This window comes from Monodelphis domestica, chromosome 7 (assembly GCF_027887165.1).
Source record: "Monodelphis domestica isolate mMonDom1 chromosome 7, mMonDom1.pri, whole genome shotgun sequence".
Taxonomy (NCBI): domain Eukaryota; kingdom Metazoa; phylum Chordata; class Mammalia; order Didelphimorphia; family Didelphidae; genus Monodelphis; species Monodelphis domestica.
Window position 1 is genome coordinate 213344841 of NC_077233.1, and position 15987 is coordinate 213360827.

The 15987-nt window shown below is 34.7% G+C and overlaps 1 protein-coding gene across 4 annotated transcripts in view; it reads left to right on the forward strand.

Annotated features, from left to right (window-relative positions):
- LOC100010698 (cytochrome P450 3A24-like) overlaps window positions 1–8171 on the forward strand; it is a 32153-nt gene extending 23982 nt beyond the window's left edge. For 3 of the 4 annotated variants that reach the window (XM_001362770.4, XM_056806467.1, XM_056806468.1), the window contains 4 exons: window positions 1058–1218; window positions 3676–3902; window positions 5846–6008; window positions 6904–8171. In XM_001362770.4, coding sequence (XP_001362807.1) covers window positions 1058–1218; window positions 3676–3902; window positions 5846–6008; window positions 6904–6999 — 647 coding nt within the window. In that variant the 3' untranslated portion in view covers window positions 7000–8171. The remainder of the gene's footprint in view (window positions 1–1057; window positions 1219–3675; window positions 3903–5845; window positions 6009–6903) is intronic. The other variant, XR_008913694.1, reaches the window with a different exon arrangement.
- The last annotated feature ends 7816 nt before the right edge of the window (window positions 8172–15987 follow it).

Below are 15987 nucleotides of genomic sequence, written 5' to 3' on the forward strand. Positions count from 1 at the left end.
ATGGAGTCTCTAGTATGAGGACTTTGGTTTAATTCCAACTTCTGACACCTATGAGTCTTTGGGAAAGTCACTTGACTTTTTTGTACCTTGGTTTAATGAAACGAAAATTCAAGGTGTTGGAAAGTATAGTTCCCCAAGTTCCCTTCCAGCTCCAGGTCTATGATCTTACTTCAAACATCTCTCCTCCATATCTTCTTTTTCCCATCAACAACCACCCTATCATAATCACTTATCCAGTCTCCCATGAATTATTTTTTTAAAATCCCTTCCTTCTCCCTTTGAATCATTCCTGGGGGCAGATGGATAGGTCAGTGGATTGATAGCCAGGCCTAGAGACAGGAGGTCTTAGGTTCAAATCTGGCCTCAGAAACTTCCCAGCTGTGTGACCCTGGGCAAGTCACTTAACCCCCAATTGCCTAGCCCTTACCACTCTTCTGCCTTGGACCTAATACACAGTATTGATTTCAATATGGAAGGTAAGGGTTTAAAAAAAAAATCATTCCTGTATTGATTCAAAGGCAGAAAAGCAGTAAGGGCCAGGCACTGGAGGTTAAATGACTTGCTCAAGGTCACACAGCCAGGAAGTGTCTGAGTCCAGATTTGAAACCAGGACCTTCTGTGCCTATACCTGGCTGCCAATGCCCTGAGTCACCTAGGTCCCCCCTCTGCCCTGAACTATTGCTATAACCTTCTAATATGTCTGTCTTATGACATGTTAGAAAGAAGATAGAATTCCCCAAAATAAATTATCAATTTTATTATACCCAGTAACAAGAACTGAGGATAAGGCATGTGTATGGAAAGAACAGATACTGGAGATATGAAAGAATGGATACAGAACAAAAAGAAGTCTAACAACCCCAGTTGTGTAACCTTTTCACCTGCCTTGTGGGGATAAATTTGGGGGGAGAATTTTCATTATATTATATAAGATCTTTTATATATATTGAGCAGATTCAGGTAGTAGACTTTACTAAGTTTTGGGGGTTTGACTGAATGATATAACAAAGGAATGATGACTTACTTGGTTTAAATATCTCCCTTGCCTCTATTTCAGATCTGAGTGATGAAGAAATTCTGGCTCAATCCATTGTCTTTATTTTTGCTGGCTATGAATCCACCAGCTCTGTCCTTTCCTTCCTTTTTTATCATTTGGCTACCAATCTTGAAATCCAGGAGAAACTTCAGAAGGAGATAGATGCAGTTTTGCCCAACAAGGTGAGAAGATGAGAACAGAACTATTTTCACTCAGCACAGAACTTAGTACCTAGTCACCCAGTTACCTCATCTTCTAAGAGAAGTTTTGTCAGAATCACTGTGTATTTGCCCATTATTGGGGCATGATTATGATTTGAGAAGGCAAAGATGTGTTGGGACACCAGTGGTTTACATGAAGTCCTACTCATAGAGAATGAAATATTTCAGAAACCAGCATGAGCACTAGGCAAAATTCTGAAAAAGTATAATAGAGTGTAATATTAGGAGATTTATGGTAATAGGACAGAGACACCAGGAAGCCAGCTACAGGAGAGGCTGGATCTTATACTTCTCCCCCAACCCACACCACTTCTTGTCCCTTTCTCAACTGATCTAAAGGTTCTTTTCAAGAAAGTAAGCTTGAAGGGTTTCCCCAATAACTAATCCCACAATTTAGATCTTTTATTCTTTATTAAGACAGAGGAAGTAAGAAGAGGGATGGGGAAAGAGGAAAATAGTTTTCCCTAACTTCATATGATTTCCTATTGATTGAAGATTTTTACAATGTGTTCAATTCAGGAAATAAGGTTTTTTTTCTCTTTTGGGAGATATTGATAGCAAAAGCTGACAGAAATTCTTCAGAGCTAAGCTCCAAATCTTATTAGTACTCAGTCAGATAAATAATTATTAACCAAGAGAGGAATTGGTTTTTCCACTCCCTTCCAATAGTCAGAGGAAAGGAGAAGTGAAGTCAAGCTGCTGGGCTTCCCAACTGTACCCTCTTCAAGATTCTATTGGAATCTCATCTCTATCTGGTTGATTGGCAATTCACAAAATTCCAAATCTCTTGCTTTTTCTTACAGATCCATCTTGTGTTGCAATATTTTCCTTACAAAAGCCCATTTGTCCTCTCTTCACACAACCACTTCATAGTCCTCCCACCATTTAGCACTCATTTCTCATCTCTTCTCGTACTTATTGTTTTTATGGCTTTGGGTCTCTCTACTAATAACCTAGTACATTTTCCCTTCCTTCCTTTCATATTATCTTTCCTTGTCCCTTGCTTGCCCTCCACTCCTCTACTTGCTTTTTATTATCCTTTTCTCAGAGTCTCATTCATTCTCTGATGTGATTGATAACAAGAGTTATAAACTCCTTCAGAAGACAAAATGTCTCATGGAAATTTGATTTTGTCTATACCAAAGAACATTTTTTGACACACTAAGATCACTTTATTTTTTTTAATTTTATTTTAATTTATTATTTATTTATTTATTTATTTATTTTATTTTTTCTAAGATCACTTTAAACCAATTGGATAATCATGACTTTAGGAATACTCAGTTATTTCCTTATGGTTAGACTATAACCTTGAGAAGATTTTGAAATAGTCAATTTAAACAGTGATGAATGGTCAAGCTACAGTGGAATGGAAGGTAGATAAATTCCAAAAAGTGTCCCTATAGTGTCCCCATTTGGCAAAACCAAACATCAGCCTTTACTATCCTGAGAAAAACCTAGTCCCACAAGAAAATGAAGACAGATTCTGTTTCATCTTTGTTTGAGAAAGATCTTTTTTTTTGTATGTTACTCTTTTTCTTTATTTTGCAGATTGCCAGAATTGTCTTTCTTATAGATGAGTGATGACTGATAATATTGATCACCCTGTATGCTTCTCCCAAATATCATAATATTCTCTAAGCTAAACAGAAATGTCAGAATAGTAGAATATGATCATCAAGTAGATAACTGCCTATATTATCTTTAGAGAAACACTGGGAAATCTGCCCCATCATCCATGTATCTCTTCTAAATTCTATCATTGCCAATGCATCACTTTGGGTCTTTTCCTATAGATATAAAATGTTAAGCTGCTATCAAATAGTCTTATAATATCCCAACATTTATGGTGAAATAAGAGTGTGAGGACATCTAGAGTCCAGATAGAAGGTAGTCATTTAGAGAAGCATAGGCAGAGATGCTAAGAAATGGATACTGAATACTATTGAAGAGTAAGAAGAGCTCTTCTCAAGTTTCATGTGAATCAAAAAGAAACTTGAATCAGGTAAATTTTGCCTGCCATTCTACTCTAGATTTCATAGTTTGTCTTGTTTGTTCCAAGAGAAGACCAGAAAGAATCAGAAAAGAAAAAGTTCCATCTTAATATTATTTCTTTTTACTAAGTTTTAAGAAATTTGTCAAAAGCTCATTTTCTGGAAAAGATTTATATAGATATAAATCTCACTTTGCCAGACTTAACAATTTTTTAATCATTTCATTAGCACATTGACAAATGCAGTGACTTCCAACATTCCATAGGTTCAATAGTAAAAAATATTTTTATTCTTTTCCTCTAAAAGAGAGTACTGTAACATTTGTTGACCAGGCCTACAATGGAGTTGGTAAAAGATAAAGCATGTGAAGGCTAGATGTGATATATCCCCTTAGTATGCATAAATGTCTTTGTTCTCTTCCCAGGAAGCTGTCACCTATGATGCCCTGGTACAGATGGAATACCTAGACATGGTGATCAATGAAAATCTCAGGCTATATCCCATATCGGGTAGGATTGAAAGGATTGCTAAGAAAACTGTGCAGCTCAATGGCTTGACAATTCCTCAGGGAACAGTGGTGATGACTCCTCCCTATGTCCTTCATCGTGACCCAGAATACTGGCCAGAACCAGAAGAGTTTCGTCCTGAAAGGCACTCATTTTTTTTTTTTTAAACAGAGGAAGAGCTGCTTAGTATTTTCTGTTGAAGTGGTTTAGAGAGAATACTGACCTGGGAGACAAGATCAGGGTTTCAATCTTGGTTGTGTTTCTTGCTTAGCTTGCTGACTCTGAGCCTCTTCAAATCTCACAACACGCATAATACCTAGTATGGCTCTTTCAATAGCTTTGATACAGCACCTTTAGGTATTATTTTCCATATTTTATGGATGAAGAAACTGTAACAATTTAATTATATCTCTAATAATAAAAATCCCCGCACTTAGCTTACCACTATACTTGATGCATCATTGCAAAGGAAGAGGGGGAGGGAAGCGTTACTATCAGTTAAATACCAATAACATGATCTCGCCAACCTGGAGACCCAGGAAAGATTATACGGAATTCTGGGAAATACCAAGGACTTCTGGGGATTGAAGTCTAGGGTTCAAAATCTCCATTGATATGGAACTAAACCATATATGTAGAATAAGTGATTTGGACTTAGCCATATAATTAAGAAGTGTCAGAAGGGGTTTTGAACCCTGATCGTTGTTAGAGTTTCTAAGCTGAAAAAATGAGTGGTTTAGTTTTATGTCATATGAGGTTCTTTCAGCTCTAAATGTTATAATCTTTGCCTCTTTTATTTATCTAGTCTAAAGGATGTGATGAATGTAACCATGTGTATTTTCATGAATCACTTCTTTGTAGGTTTTTTAAAGCCTCAATGGTGACTAAATGTTTTAGGGAATATCAAACAGAAGATTTTTTTTTCACTCAGTCTTTTCACTCAGACCTGAAATCAAAGCTCACTTCTGATACCTCTTAGTTATTTGACTAAATGCACACACTATCCTACTCTATACAAGATTCTTTGAAACATTTTCATCCCTTCTCAAACCTCCCATTGCTTCCCCTCTCCCAATTCACTCAACTGAGTACTTTCCTTTGTATTTTTAGTGAAAAAGTTAGGCCATTCACAGTGAGCCCCTCTTCCTCATCTCCCACCACTCAGATGACATCTGCTACTAGCCTCTCCTTTATGCTTATGTAGAATAATCAAATAACCTTCCTCTTTACCAAAGGGAAGCCCGTTTATTTGTTCAAATGATCCCATTACATCTCATCTCTTCCAGTAGATTATGCCTTCTATCCTCATTCTTTCACTTATTTCCAATCATTCTCTATTTACTTACTCATTCCTTGCTTCTTATAAATATGCCCATGTTTCTTTTATTTTGAATAAACTACTTGATTTTTCCTTCTCTGTTAACATCCTTTATCTCTTCTGTCCTATTTAGCTAACATCCTTAGAAGGTTAACAATACAATGGAAAGGTACAAAGAGTATAACTAATGCCTCCACCTTCTCCTTTCATTATCAATATCATTTTCATCATTAGCATCTTCTTCCAATTATAAAAAAATTATGAATCTTTTAAAATTATTTGTTTAGTTGTGTCTGACTCTTTCTGAGCTCATTTGAAGTTTTTTCAACTAGGAGACTGGAGTGGTTTGCCATTCCATTCTCCAGTTCTTCTTACAAATGAGGAGACTACTGACCTCTCTGGCTTACTTTAGTCCCAAATCAAATCCTACCCTGTAAAGGAAGTCTTCTGCAATTCCTTTTAGATGTGTTCCTTTCTCCTGATAATTGTTTCCTATTCATCCCATACATAGCTTGCATTATAGATATTCTCTACTATGTATTCCTTCTTCCCTTATATTGTAAGATCCATGTCCTTGAGGACAAGGAATGTTTATCACCCTTTTTTAAAATATCACTACACTTAGTATAATGCCTGGAGCATGGAAAACACTAAACTCATGTTTATTGGTTGATTGATTTATTCATGTATTTGTTTCATTGTTCTTCTGACAAGTCTTGGTTCTTCATTTTTAAACTTTGCTTCCCCTTCCATTTTGAAAAAAAAAATAGGTTTAGTAAGGAAAACAAGGAGAGCATCAACCCCTATGTGTACCTGCCCTTTGGTGCTGGTCCTCGAAACTGCATTGCGATGAGATTTGCACTTATGGGTATGAAAGTTGCTGTTAGCCGGCTCCTGCAGGAATTTTCCTTCATACCTTGTAAAGAGACACCAGTAAGGAGTCACATGTTTTGTTTTAATGCTTTTTAAAAAATTTCATCTTAATAAAATATCTTATGCCACATGAATAAGTTTAATTTAATGACATTTGTTTATTATTATATGCCTATTTATTGTAAGCAAGGTATTCAGTCAAACTATAATTTTTTTAAACCCTTCCCTTCCATCTTGGAATTAATACTATATTTTTGTTTCAAGGCCAAAGAGCAGGAAGGGGCTAGGCAATGGGGGTTAAGTGACTTGCCCAGGGCCACACACCTACAAAGTGTCTGAGGCCAGATTTGAACCTAAGACCTCCTGGTTCTAGGCCTGGCTCTCAATTCACTGAGCCACCCAGCTGCTCCTGAATCTATAATTATTAATATGAAAAATACATAGAGGGTCAATATCTGAAAAATGAGGGTACTGGCTTCAGAATTAATTTGATTTAACTATAATAACAATAATAGCAAAAATGACAAACTACTCTTGATAGTCAACAATATAGTTTTGAAGACCAAAATGTAGTAGATCCTCTTAATTTCTCATTTATGAGAGAAAAATATGCAATGTTAAAGGTCTGGGAGTTAAGAATATCACTTAATTTCACCAAAATTCTTGATTCTATCCTAGAGCAGAATGGCACTAATAGAATATGATTACATAATTTATATATATTATATATATATAATGATCCATTTTGTGACTGTGAAAAAATTGTATGTCAACTTTCTATTACAATCTTATAAATCTAACATTGCTGTTATGACATTCTAGCTGGTTTATCTCCATTTTTATAATCTTCTTTCATATACTCTGATATCATAAGCATTTATAACCACTTCTGTTTCTCTCTTGTTTGACATTGATAATTTATCGAACTCTAAATAAATGTTCTTAATTATTGCAGATTCCTCTGAAGCTGAACAATCAGCCACTCCTTACACCTTCTGTACCTATTGTCCTGCAAGCTGTATTAAGAAACAAGAAAGGGAATCAACACTAGAAATCTTCCATCTCACTTTACTTATCCCCATCTACAATCATGTCTCACATTCCTCTACTATATTCCAAGAACAGAATATCCCTGGACTTCAAAAGCAACTTAATTCATCTTATGAACCAAACAAAGAAATTAAAATGAGGTTGTTTGTTTGTTTTTTTTAACTTCAGGAGATTAATGGGTATTGCAGATGGCCTTTTGGAGATCTCTGTTTCTGAGGACAATTGTAAAATGCTTAGTGGTATTGTGTCACCTACCTTGATTTAGCTGATTATATTCCAAAAGAAATAAATCCCAACAAGCTAGTACCACTTGATATTACTAAATTTACTTATTAACAGAGAACAATATGAATTGAGCAGCTGTTGAAACAGTTCTTGACTATTATATTCACACTGAATGTTAAAATAATGTGTAGTGGCATATTTCTTATTTTAATATTTTGCATTAAAGACTTCTGCTGCTACAAATCACTTAAAGACAGGTCTGGAAATTCCTTTTTTATATCTAGTGTACCTTAGAATCCTATTAATATCATTTGGTTGGATGGTCAATGTGTTGGGTTTTTTATCTTAATTATTTCTTTTTAGTTAACTGATCAGAATATTGATCCAGAAATCTGGGTTAACCACAGATATCTTGGTTAAGTGGACTATAGTTCAGTTATTTCTTTTTTATTTTTCTATTCCTTTCATAAACATTTGAATATTAACCCTGACAAAAGCTTTGGGCTGTCAAGGACTAGGTTCAGTCTCAGGGGCTCTTCACAAGGAACACTCTTTTGGTCATGTCCCACTGAAGCTTTTACCCCCCAAATTTCAATGTTTGTCTCTTTTCTTCTCTGTAAAAGTTTTAAAAGGATTCTGAACTTTTCCTCACTCAGATATTTATGCAAACAGTCTGTTAACAACAAAAAAGACTTTATTTAAGGTGACAAAAACTGTAAAGAAAAGCATTTATGCCTAAGTTTGTGTAGTAAAAACTACTCTCCTTAAGAACCTGTCTGGCCTCCATTTTACCCAAGGTTGCTTTTAAGTTAGATACTGTCAAAACAGAGAAATATCTGAGGTCACTGGAATGTCGTCTCAAACAGGGAAATGGGAGGTAAATGACAATTATTGGATATTGAATGTAATGATAGCTAAATAAAAATTTTAATTGAATTAACTTTAAAATTCCTCGTGATTTCTCATTCTTTTTTTTATGTTTTTAGTAAGTCCAAAGTTTGAATATACTCTTTTCATCAGGAATTCCTGGCTTTCCTCTATTTCATTTTTCTTTCTGTAGGATTATATTCAGTTTTGTAATCCTACCTCCTTTAATTCCTAGAATATTTTATTTTAAGGACTCCATTCCTGACTATGGTTCCACAATATTTGAATTTTTTTTCTGGGTGCTTGCATTCTTTTTCCTTGGTGTAACAAGGGAATCACTTTAAAAGACTGATATATATTAATTTAAGGTCGCCAAGGAATCAGCTATGTAATTCCTAAATGAAAAACTCAAGTCAGCCGTCAGCCTTTTTTGGAGTTTAATTACAATAGGAGTAAGAAAGGAATTAGAGATAGAGAGAGAGAAAAAGGGAGAGAAGGGAATAGGGCTTAAATACCCCTTCTGTTTAGGCTGGGCCAAAAGGCCCAAGCCCTTAGATAGCTGGGGCAAAGAAAAGAGATCAGTCCCTATTACTCACGTGTCCAAAATGGAGAAACAGTCTCAGAGGCCCCCACCTTCAGCTTCCTTCAGAGCAAGCCTTCTCAGAGCCCACACGAACCACACCGACCAACTCTCAACCTCCCTCTCAGTTCTCCCATCTACCAATCACTGTTCATCAATTTCCCTGTGCCAATGAAGGCTCTAGCTTAACCCAGGACCGCCCAGAGGTTTCTGGCTTTTGCACATGTCTGTTGAAGGTCATATTTTCAAATGATTAAATCTTTACTCCTTTGCTACAGCCCTTTCTAAATCCTGTTAACCTGAGTAGGGTAGAGATTGGAATAATTAAATTTTGATCTAGGCTGCAGCCCTTACTCAATCCTATTAGGACTGAATAGGGTGGAGATTTATTCCAAGTATCTCCATTGTATCAATTCTAAAATCAATCAAGACTCAAAGAAATTCCTGTTCTATGCTTAAGCATAGGTCAAAGTCCTTTCCATTGTTCAGCAAAGGGTTTCTGTCCTAAAGTAATCTTAAGAAGGGAAGAGAAGGAACCTCCCATGCCAATGGGGTTCCCATTCCAATAGACTATCAGTAAGAAATTTTCCAAGTATGAAATATCCCAATGGTGAAATTTCCAACATTTATAAGTCTAAGGAAATTTGAGGTTTACATTGGCCTGGGATCTCTGGAATTTGGCTAGGATAGCCCTGAGAGTTTTCTTTTGGGGATCTTTTTTCAGGAGGTGATTGATAGGTTCTTTCAATTTCTACCTTGCTTCCTGGTTCTATTATATCTTCTCAATTTCCCCTTATATTTAAAAAAAAAGATATCTAAGCCATATTTTCTGATCATAGCTCAATAGTAATCCATAATTCCTATATAATCTTTTTGATCTATTTACCATGACAGTTGATCTTCTGATCATATATTTGACATTTTATTCTTTTTTCATTCTTTTGACTTTTTCTTAACCTCTTATGAATCAATTAGCTTTCAATTTACTAGTTATAATTTTTAAGGAATTATTTTCCAAAATGAAATTTTATATTTATTTTTCAACTAGGTCAAACCTCCTTTTTAAAGAGTTATTTTCTTTTCTTTCAAAAGTATGTCAGAATTATTATTTGTTACATTTTATGTTCTAGGTTGTCTCCCTTTTCTCACCTATAATAGAGAATTCTACCATTAGACAAATACACATTTCTCTATAAATATTTGTATTTATTCTTCAAAAAACATTGCTGTTGCTGTATACAACATTCTTAGTCCAACTTGTTTTGATTTTCATTATTTATTTAATGCAAGTCTTTTCATGTTTTTTCTAAAATCAAACTGCCAATTATTTCTTGAAGAACAGTAGTATTCCATTACAAATATATGCCACGGCAATATATAGCCATTCCCCAAGTGATGGGCATTCCCACAGTTTCCAGATCTTTGCCACCACAAAGAGTTGATACAAATATTTCTGACAATATAATTTCTTTTCCTTTTCTTGTGATCATATAATTCATCTGCATTTCCATATAATACTAATAAAGTCCTTCAAGAAGAAAGAGTAAGAGATAACCCATTTAAAATAAAATTCTTAGATGTATACTTGGTCAAAACAAACTCTGCAACTATAGGAATATAATTAGAAAACACCTTTTATACAAATAGAGCATTTTTTCCTATAATTACTTGTGGTATTGATGTTCTTATTCAGAAACTATGTGTTAATATTGTTTAGTTAGGATTTCTTCCCCAGTAACCTCTTTTCTAGTATCCTATTTATGTGTTTAGCTATGAGCTAACATAAGGAAGATATATTTTGATGTAGCTCCTCCCTCTCTCACTCTGCTCCCAGGAGGGTTTTAGAGGTTGGGTGAAAGCCAAACAGGAGATTTTTACCCATGTGTTTTTACTCAGGCTTTTTTTACTTTTGTTTTTATTTATCCTACCTCAAGGGATTACTAATAAATCTTATAAAATATGATACTTGGATTTTTTGGATATTAATTTAAATTTTACATTGTCCTTTGACAATTTATCAATTGAAAAATGACTCATAGTTTTATAAAATTGATCATTTCTATATTCTATATAATAATTTTATCTAAGAATCTGCATATCACTTTCACCTAGTTTTTCTGTGTTCCTTCTAATCTTGGATTCATTGATTTTATTTGTACAAACCTATCTTAATTTTATGTAATAAAAAATGATCCTTTTTAATTTCATTATGCTACTACTTTTTTATTCATAAAAATCCCAAAAATAAATTCATAAAACTTCTATTCATGAATATGATAGTAATATATTCCATGTTCTTCCAATTTGCTTATGATATCTGCTTATTATTTCTAGGACATATATCAATTTTGACCTTAGTTTGGTAAATTGTGTTGCATCTTAGTCTTTTGTAGTTTCTGCCAGATTTTTTCCCTTTCAACCCCTTTATTAATCAAAAAGTGAGTTCTTATCCCAAATGCTTAAATTTCTCCATTTGTCAAACACAAGATTATTGTAATAATTTGCTACTATGTATTGAAAGTCCACTCTGTTCTATTGATCTGCCTTTCTATTTCTTAGCCAGTACCAGATAGTTTTGTTAAGTACTGCCTTATAATACATTCTAACATCTGGTACCACTAGACCATTTTCCTTTACATTTAAAAAAATTTCCTTTGATATTCTTGACCTTTTATTCTTCCAAATGAATACTGTTTTTTTCCATTTTAGTAAAATAATTTTTTGGTAATTTGATTGGGTGGCATTGAATAAGTATATTACCTTTGAGAGAATTGCCATTTTTGTTATATTGGCTAGACCAGTTATTTTTTAAGTAGTATTTCTTTTAGCAAGTTGATTTTCTTTCCTTAAATTTCTTTCATGGCTCTCATTTCCCTCCAATTTTTCCTCTACTTCTCTTATTTGATTTGCAGAATATTTTTTTTCCTTTTAAAAATAGCCTCTCCCTCTAGTTCTTCAGGATTTTCTTTTAGGGCCTGTGGCTAATATTAATTTTGTTTTTGAGGCTTTTCTTGCAGATGCTTTCGTGACATTTTCTTCCAGATTTGGTTCTTGAAACTTCCTTGTCATCCTCATGCACTTTTTTGTCAGGTTGTTGTTGTTTTTTAGTTTTATTTATTTTTTTGGCTATTTGCTCATTTATCCAACCTTTTTCTTGACTTTATTTTATATTAAAGTTGTGATCTGCACAATTCAAATGAGTGGGATAAAAGTGTATCTTTCTCAGTAAGGTATTATCAGTCCCCTGACTTGTAAACCAGTAGTTTCAGGACCCCAATTAGAGTTAGTATTACTGCCCCTTAGAATGAATCTGCCCTCCCCTTCCAATAAAACCTTTTGTCTGACCTTTATTTTAAATACCTTCAGTAGTCTTGATTAATGACAGATATAAAAACCAATGGAGTTGCTCATTGGCTACAGGAGGGGGGTGGGAGGTATAGCAAGAGTAGGGAAAAGTAGCAAGAGAATGATTGATGACTTCCAGGTAAGCATGGTGGCAGTCTAGAAGTGGTACGCTTCCCCTCCTCAGACCCACCAATATAGATGACCTAAAAAAACCCCAAAAATCCATCTTCATAAGAACGAAGGGACTCTACAGTAGGGCACAGCATTGAAGGTATGTGGGACTTGGGCATTTCCATACTACAAGGGAGTGAAAAAGCTCCCACCCAAACTCAAACTGATCTACCCTCCCCCACCCCATCTACAGAGCCAGAGTTATAGTCAGCTCATGCCAGAATCAATGAGTGAGCAAAGCGCACCTCTGGAATGAGCAAAGGGCAGCTCTAGGTCTTGGGAGCTAACTAAGACCACCAAGGACCTACCCCTGGGAGCAGTTATACTCAAAATTGAGGCGGGCAGGCAGGGGAGCATAGATCTTGGGCACCCCCGGGAAGGTAGTGCAGCTGTGGATATGTGAGAGCTTGCCTCAGGCAAAAGCCTTGCTCCTTAGCTCCATATGCAGAAAGCCTGCCCATCTCACTCAGATTTCTGACTGGAAAGTGAAGGAAAAACAATGGCAAACAGTGCCCAGGAAAAACTTCCCAACACCAAGAAAAACAAGAAGAAGGGTTGACCTTGGATAATTTTTATGGAGGAAAATTACAAACTACAGAGGAAATAGCAGAAGAGGAAATCCAAATAAATGCTCCAAAACATTGCAAAAGAAATGGAAATTGTCCACAAGCTCTGGAAGAATTTAAATTGGGGATTATCAAAAAGATGGAAGCCTTCTAGCAAGATAATTGGGAATTGGTTCAAAAAGAAAATGAAAAAATTGTATCAGAGAACCAAAAAATTATAACTGAAAATCAAAAGGTTAAAGCAGAAAAACAGGCCTCAAGGACCAGAATTGAGCAACTGGAAACCAATGATCTTGCAAAACAGCAAGAATTAATAAAGCAAAGTCAAAAGACTGAAAAAATAAAAGAAAACATAAAATATCTCACTGACAAGGTGACAGATCAGGAAAACAGAGGAATCATTGGTCTACCTGAAAAACCAGAAATAAACAGAAATCTTGACACCATACTACAAGAAATCATCCAGGAAAACTACCCTGATGTTCTTGAACAAGGATGCAAAATAGACATTGAAAGAGTTCATAGAACACACTCTATACTAAATCCCCAAAAGACAGCTCCCAGGAATGTTATTGCCAAATTCCAGAGCTTTCAAGCTAAAGAGAAAATTCTACAAGAAGCTAAGAAGAGACAATTCAGATACCAAGGAGCACCAATCAGGATCACACAAGACCTGGCAGCTTCCACACTAAAGGACCGCAAGGCCTGAAATATGATATTCAGAAAGGCAAGAGAACTGGGTCTTCAAACAAGAATCACCTATCCATCAAAACTGACTATATACTTACAGGGGAAAGTATGGGCATTCAACAAAATAGAAGATTTCTCAGTATTTGTAAAGAAAAGACCAGAACTAAGTGGAAAGTTTAATATCCGAACACAAAGAGCAAGAGAAATATGAAAAGGTAAATAAGAAAAAGAGGGAAAAGGAGAAAAAGGGTTTTATCTTCATCTCTTTGTTAAGGGCTACAATTAGATTTAATTATATATTAATATATGGGGAAAATGTTATTTGTAACTCTCAAAAACTGTATTGATTATAATATTAATTAGAAGAATCACTCATAGGAAAAGTTGGGGGCATTAAGATATATAAGATGTTATGGGAAAAAAAAAGAAAAAGGGTTGGGGAATTGATGATGGTACCAAGAGATACTTTAAGAAATAAAATAAATAGAATAATCTTTTTCACACAAAGATACACATGGGGAGGGGAGGGGTAGAATACTCTTACAAGAAGAGGAAGAAATTGCTAATAGGTAATACTTAAACCTTACTCTCAGTGAAATAAACTCTGAGAGGGAAGAACATCCAGATCCATTGGGATCTTGAATTCTATCTTATCCTACAGGGTAAGGGAGAAGGTAAAACTAAGGGGGTAGGGGGAATGGAGTACAAAAAAGGAGGGAAGGAGAGGGGGGAAGGAAATTAACAGACCCTAAAAAAAAAACAAGAAGGGAACAAAAAGAGAGGGACCAGAAAGGGAAACATATCAAGGGAGGGGATTAGGGGGATAAATTAAAAGTAAACCACTGGTTTAAAAGGATATAGCAAAAGAAGAAAGGACTGAAATAGCAGAGGATATCAAAATGCTAGGGAATTCAAAAATGACAATCATAACTTTGAACGTGAATGGGATGAACTCACCCATAAAACATAGACGAATAAGAGAGTGGATTAGAATCCAAAACCCTACCATATGTTGTCTCCAAGAAACACACATGAGTCAGGTGTTGACTCACAAGGTCAGAATTAAAGGTTGGAGCAAGACCTATTAGGCCTCAACTAATAGAAAGAAGGCAGGAGTTGCAATCATGATATATGACAAAGGCAAAATAAAAATAGACTTGATTAAAAGGGATAGGGAAGGTAGATACATCCTGATAAAGGGGAGAATAGACAATGAGGAAATATCACTAATCAATATGTATGTGCCAAATGGTATTGCAGCCAAATTTCTAATGGAAAAACTAGTAGAATTGAAGGAGGAAATAGAGAGCAAAACTATACTAGTGGGAGAACTAAACCTTCCACTATCAAATTTAGATGAATCAAATAAAAAAATAAATGAGAAAGATGTAAAAGAAGTGAATGAAATCTTAGAAAAATTAGAGTTAATAGATATATGGAGAAAAATAAATAGGGACAAAAGGGAATACACCTTCTTTTCAGCAGAACATGGCACATTCACAAAGATTGATCATATACAAAGTCATAAAAACATGGCATACAACCCAGAAAAGCAGAAATAATAAATGCAACCTTTTCAGATCATAATGCAATAAAAATATCGATTAGTAAAGGTACATATAGAGCCAAAACAAAAATTAATTGGAAATTAAACAATATGATTCTCCAAAATCAGTTAGTTAGAGAACAAATCATAGAAACAATTAAAAATTTCATTGAAGAAAATGACAATGATGAGACATTCTTTCAAAATCTATGGGATAAAGCGAAAGCAATACTCAGGGGAAAATTTATATCCATGAGCTCATTTAATAACAAATTAGGGAGGGCAGAGGTCAATGATTTGGACATGCATAATCAAAAAACTTGAAAGTGAACAAATTAAAAATCACCAGAAGAAAATCAAATTAGCGGTCCTAAAAGTTAAGGGAGAAATTAATAGAATCAAAAGTGATAGAACTATTGAACTAATAAATAAAACTAGAAGCTGGTACTTTGAAAAAATAAACAAAATAGAAAAAAAATACTGGTCAATCTAATAACAAAAAGGAAAGAAGAAAATCAAATGAACAGTATCATAGATGAAAAGGGGGACCTTACCGCCAATGAAGAGGAAATTAAGGCTATCATTAAAAACAATTTTGCCCACTTATATGGCAATAAACATGTCTATCTAGGTGATATGGATGAAAATTTGCAAAAATATAAATTGCCTCGCTTAACAGAAAAAGAAATAGAATTCTTAAATAATCCCATATCAGAAAAAGAAATCCAACAGGCCATCAAAGAACTTCCTAAGAAAAAATCCCCATGGCCTGATGGATTCACCTGTGAATTCTATCAAACATTCACAGAACAACTAACTCTAATACTATACAAACTATTTGACATAATAAGCAAAGAGGGAGTTCTACAAAATTCTTTTTATGACACAAATATGGTGCTGATACCAAAGCCAGGCCAGTCAAAAATGGAGAAAGAAAACTATAGACCAATCTCCTTAATGAACAAAGATGCAAAAATCTTAAACAGTATACTCTCAAAA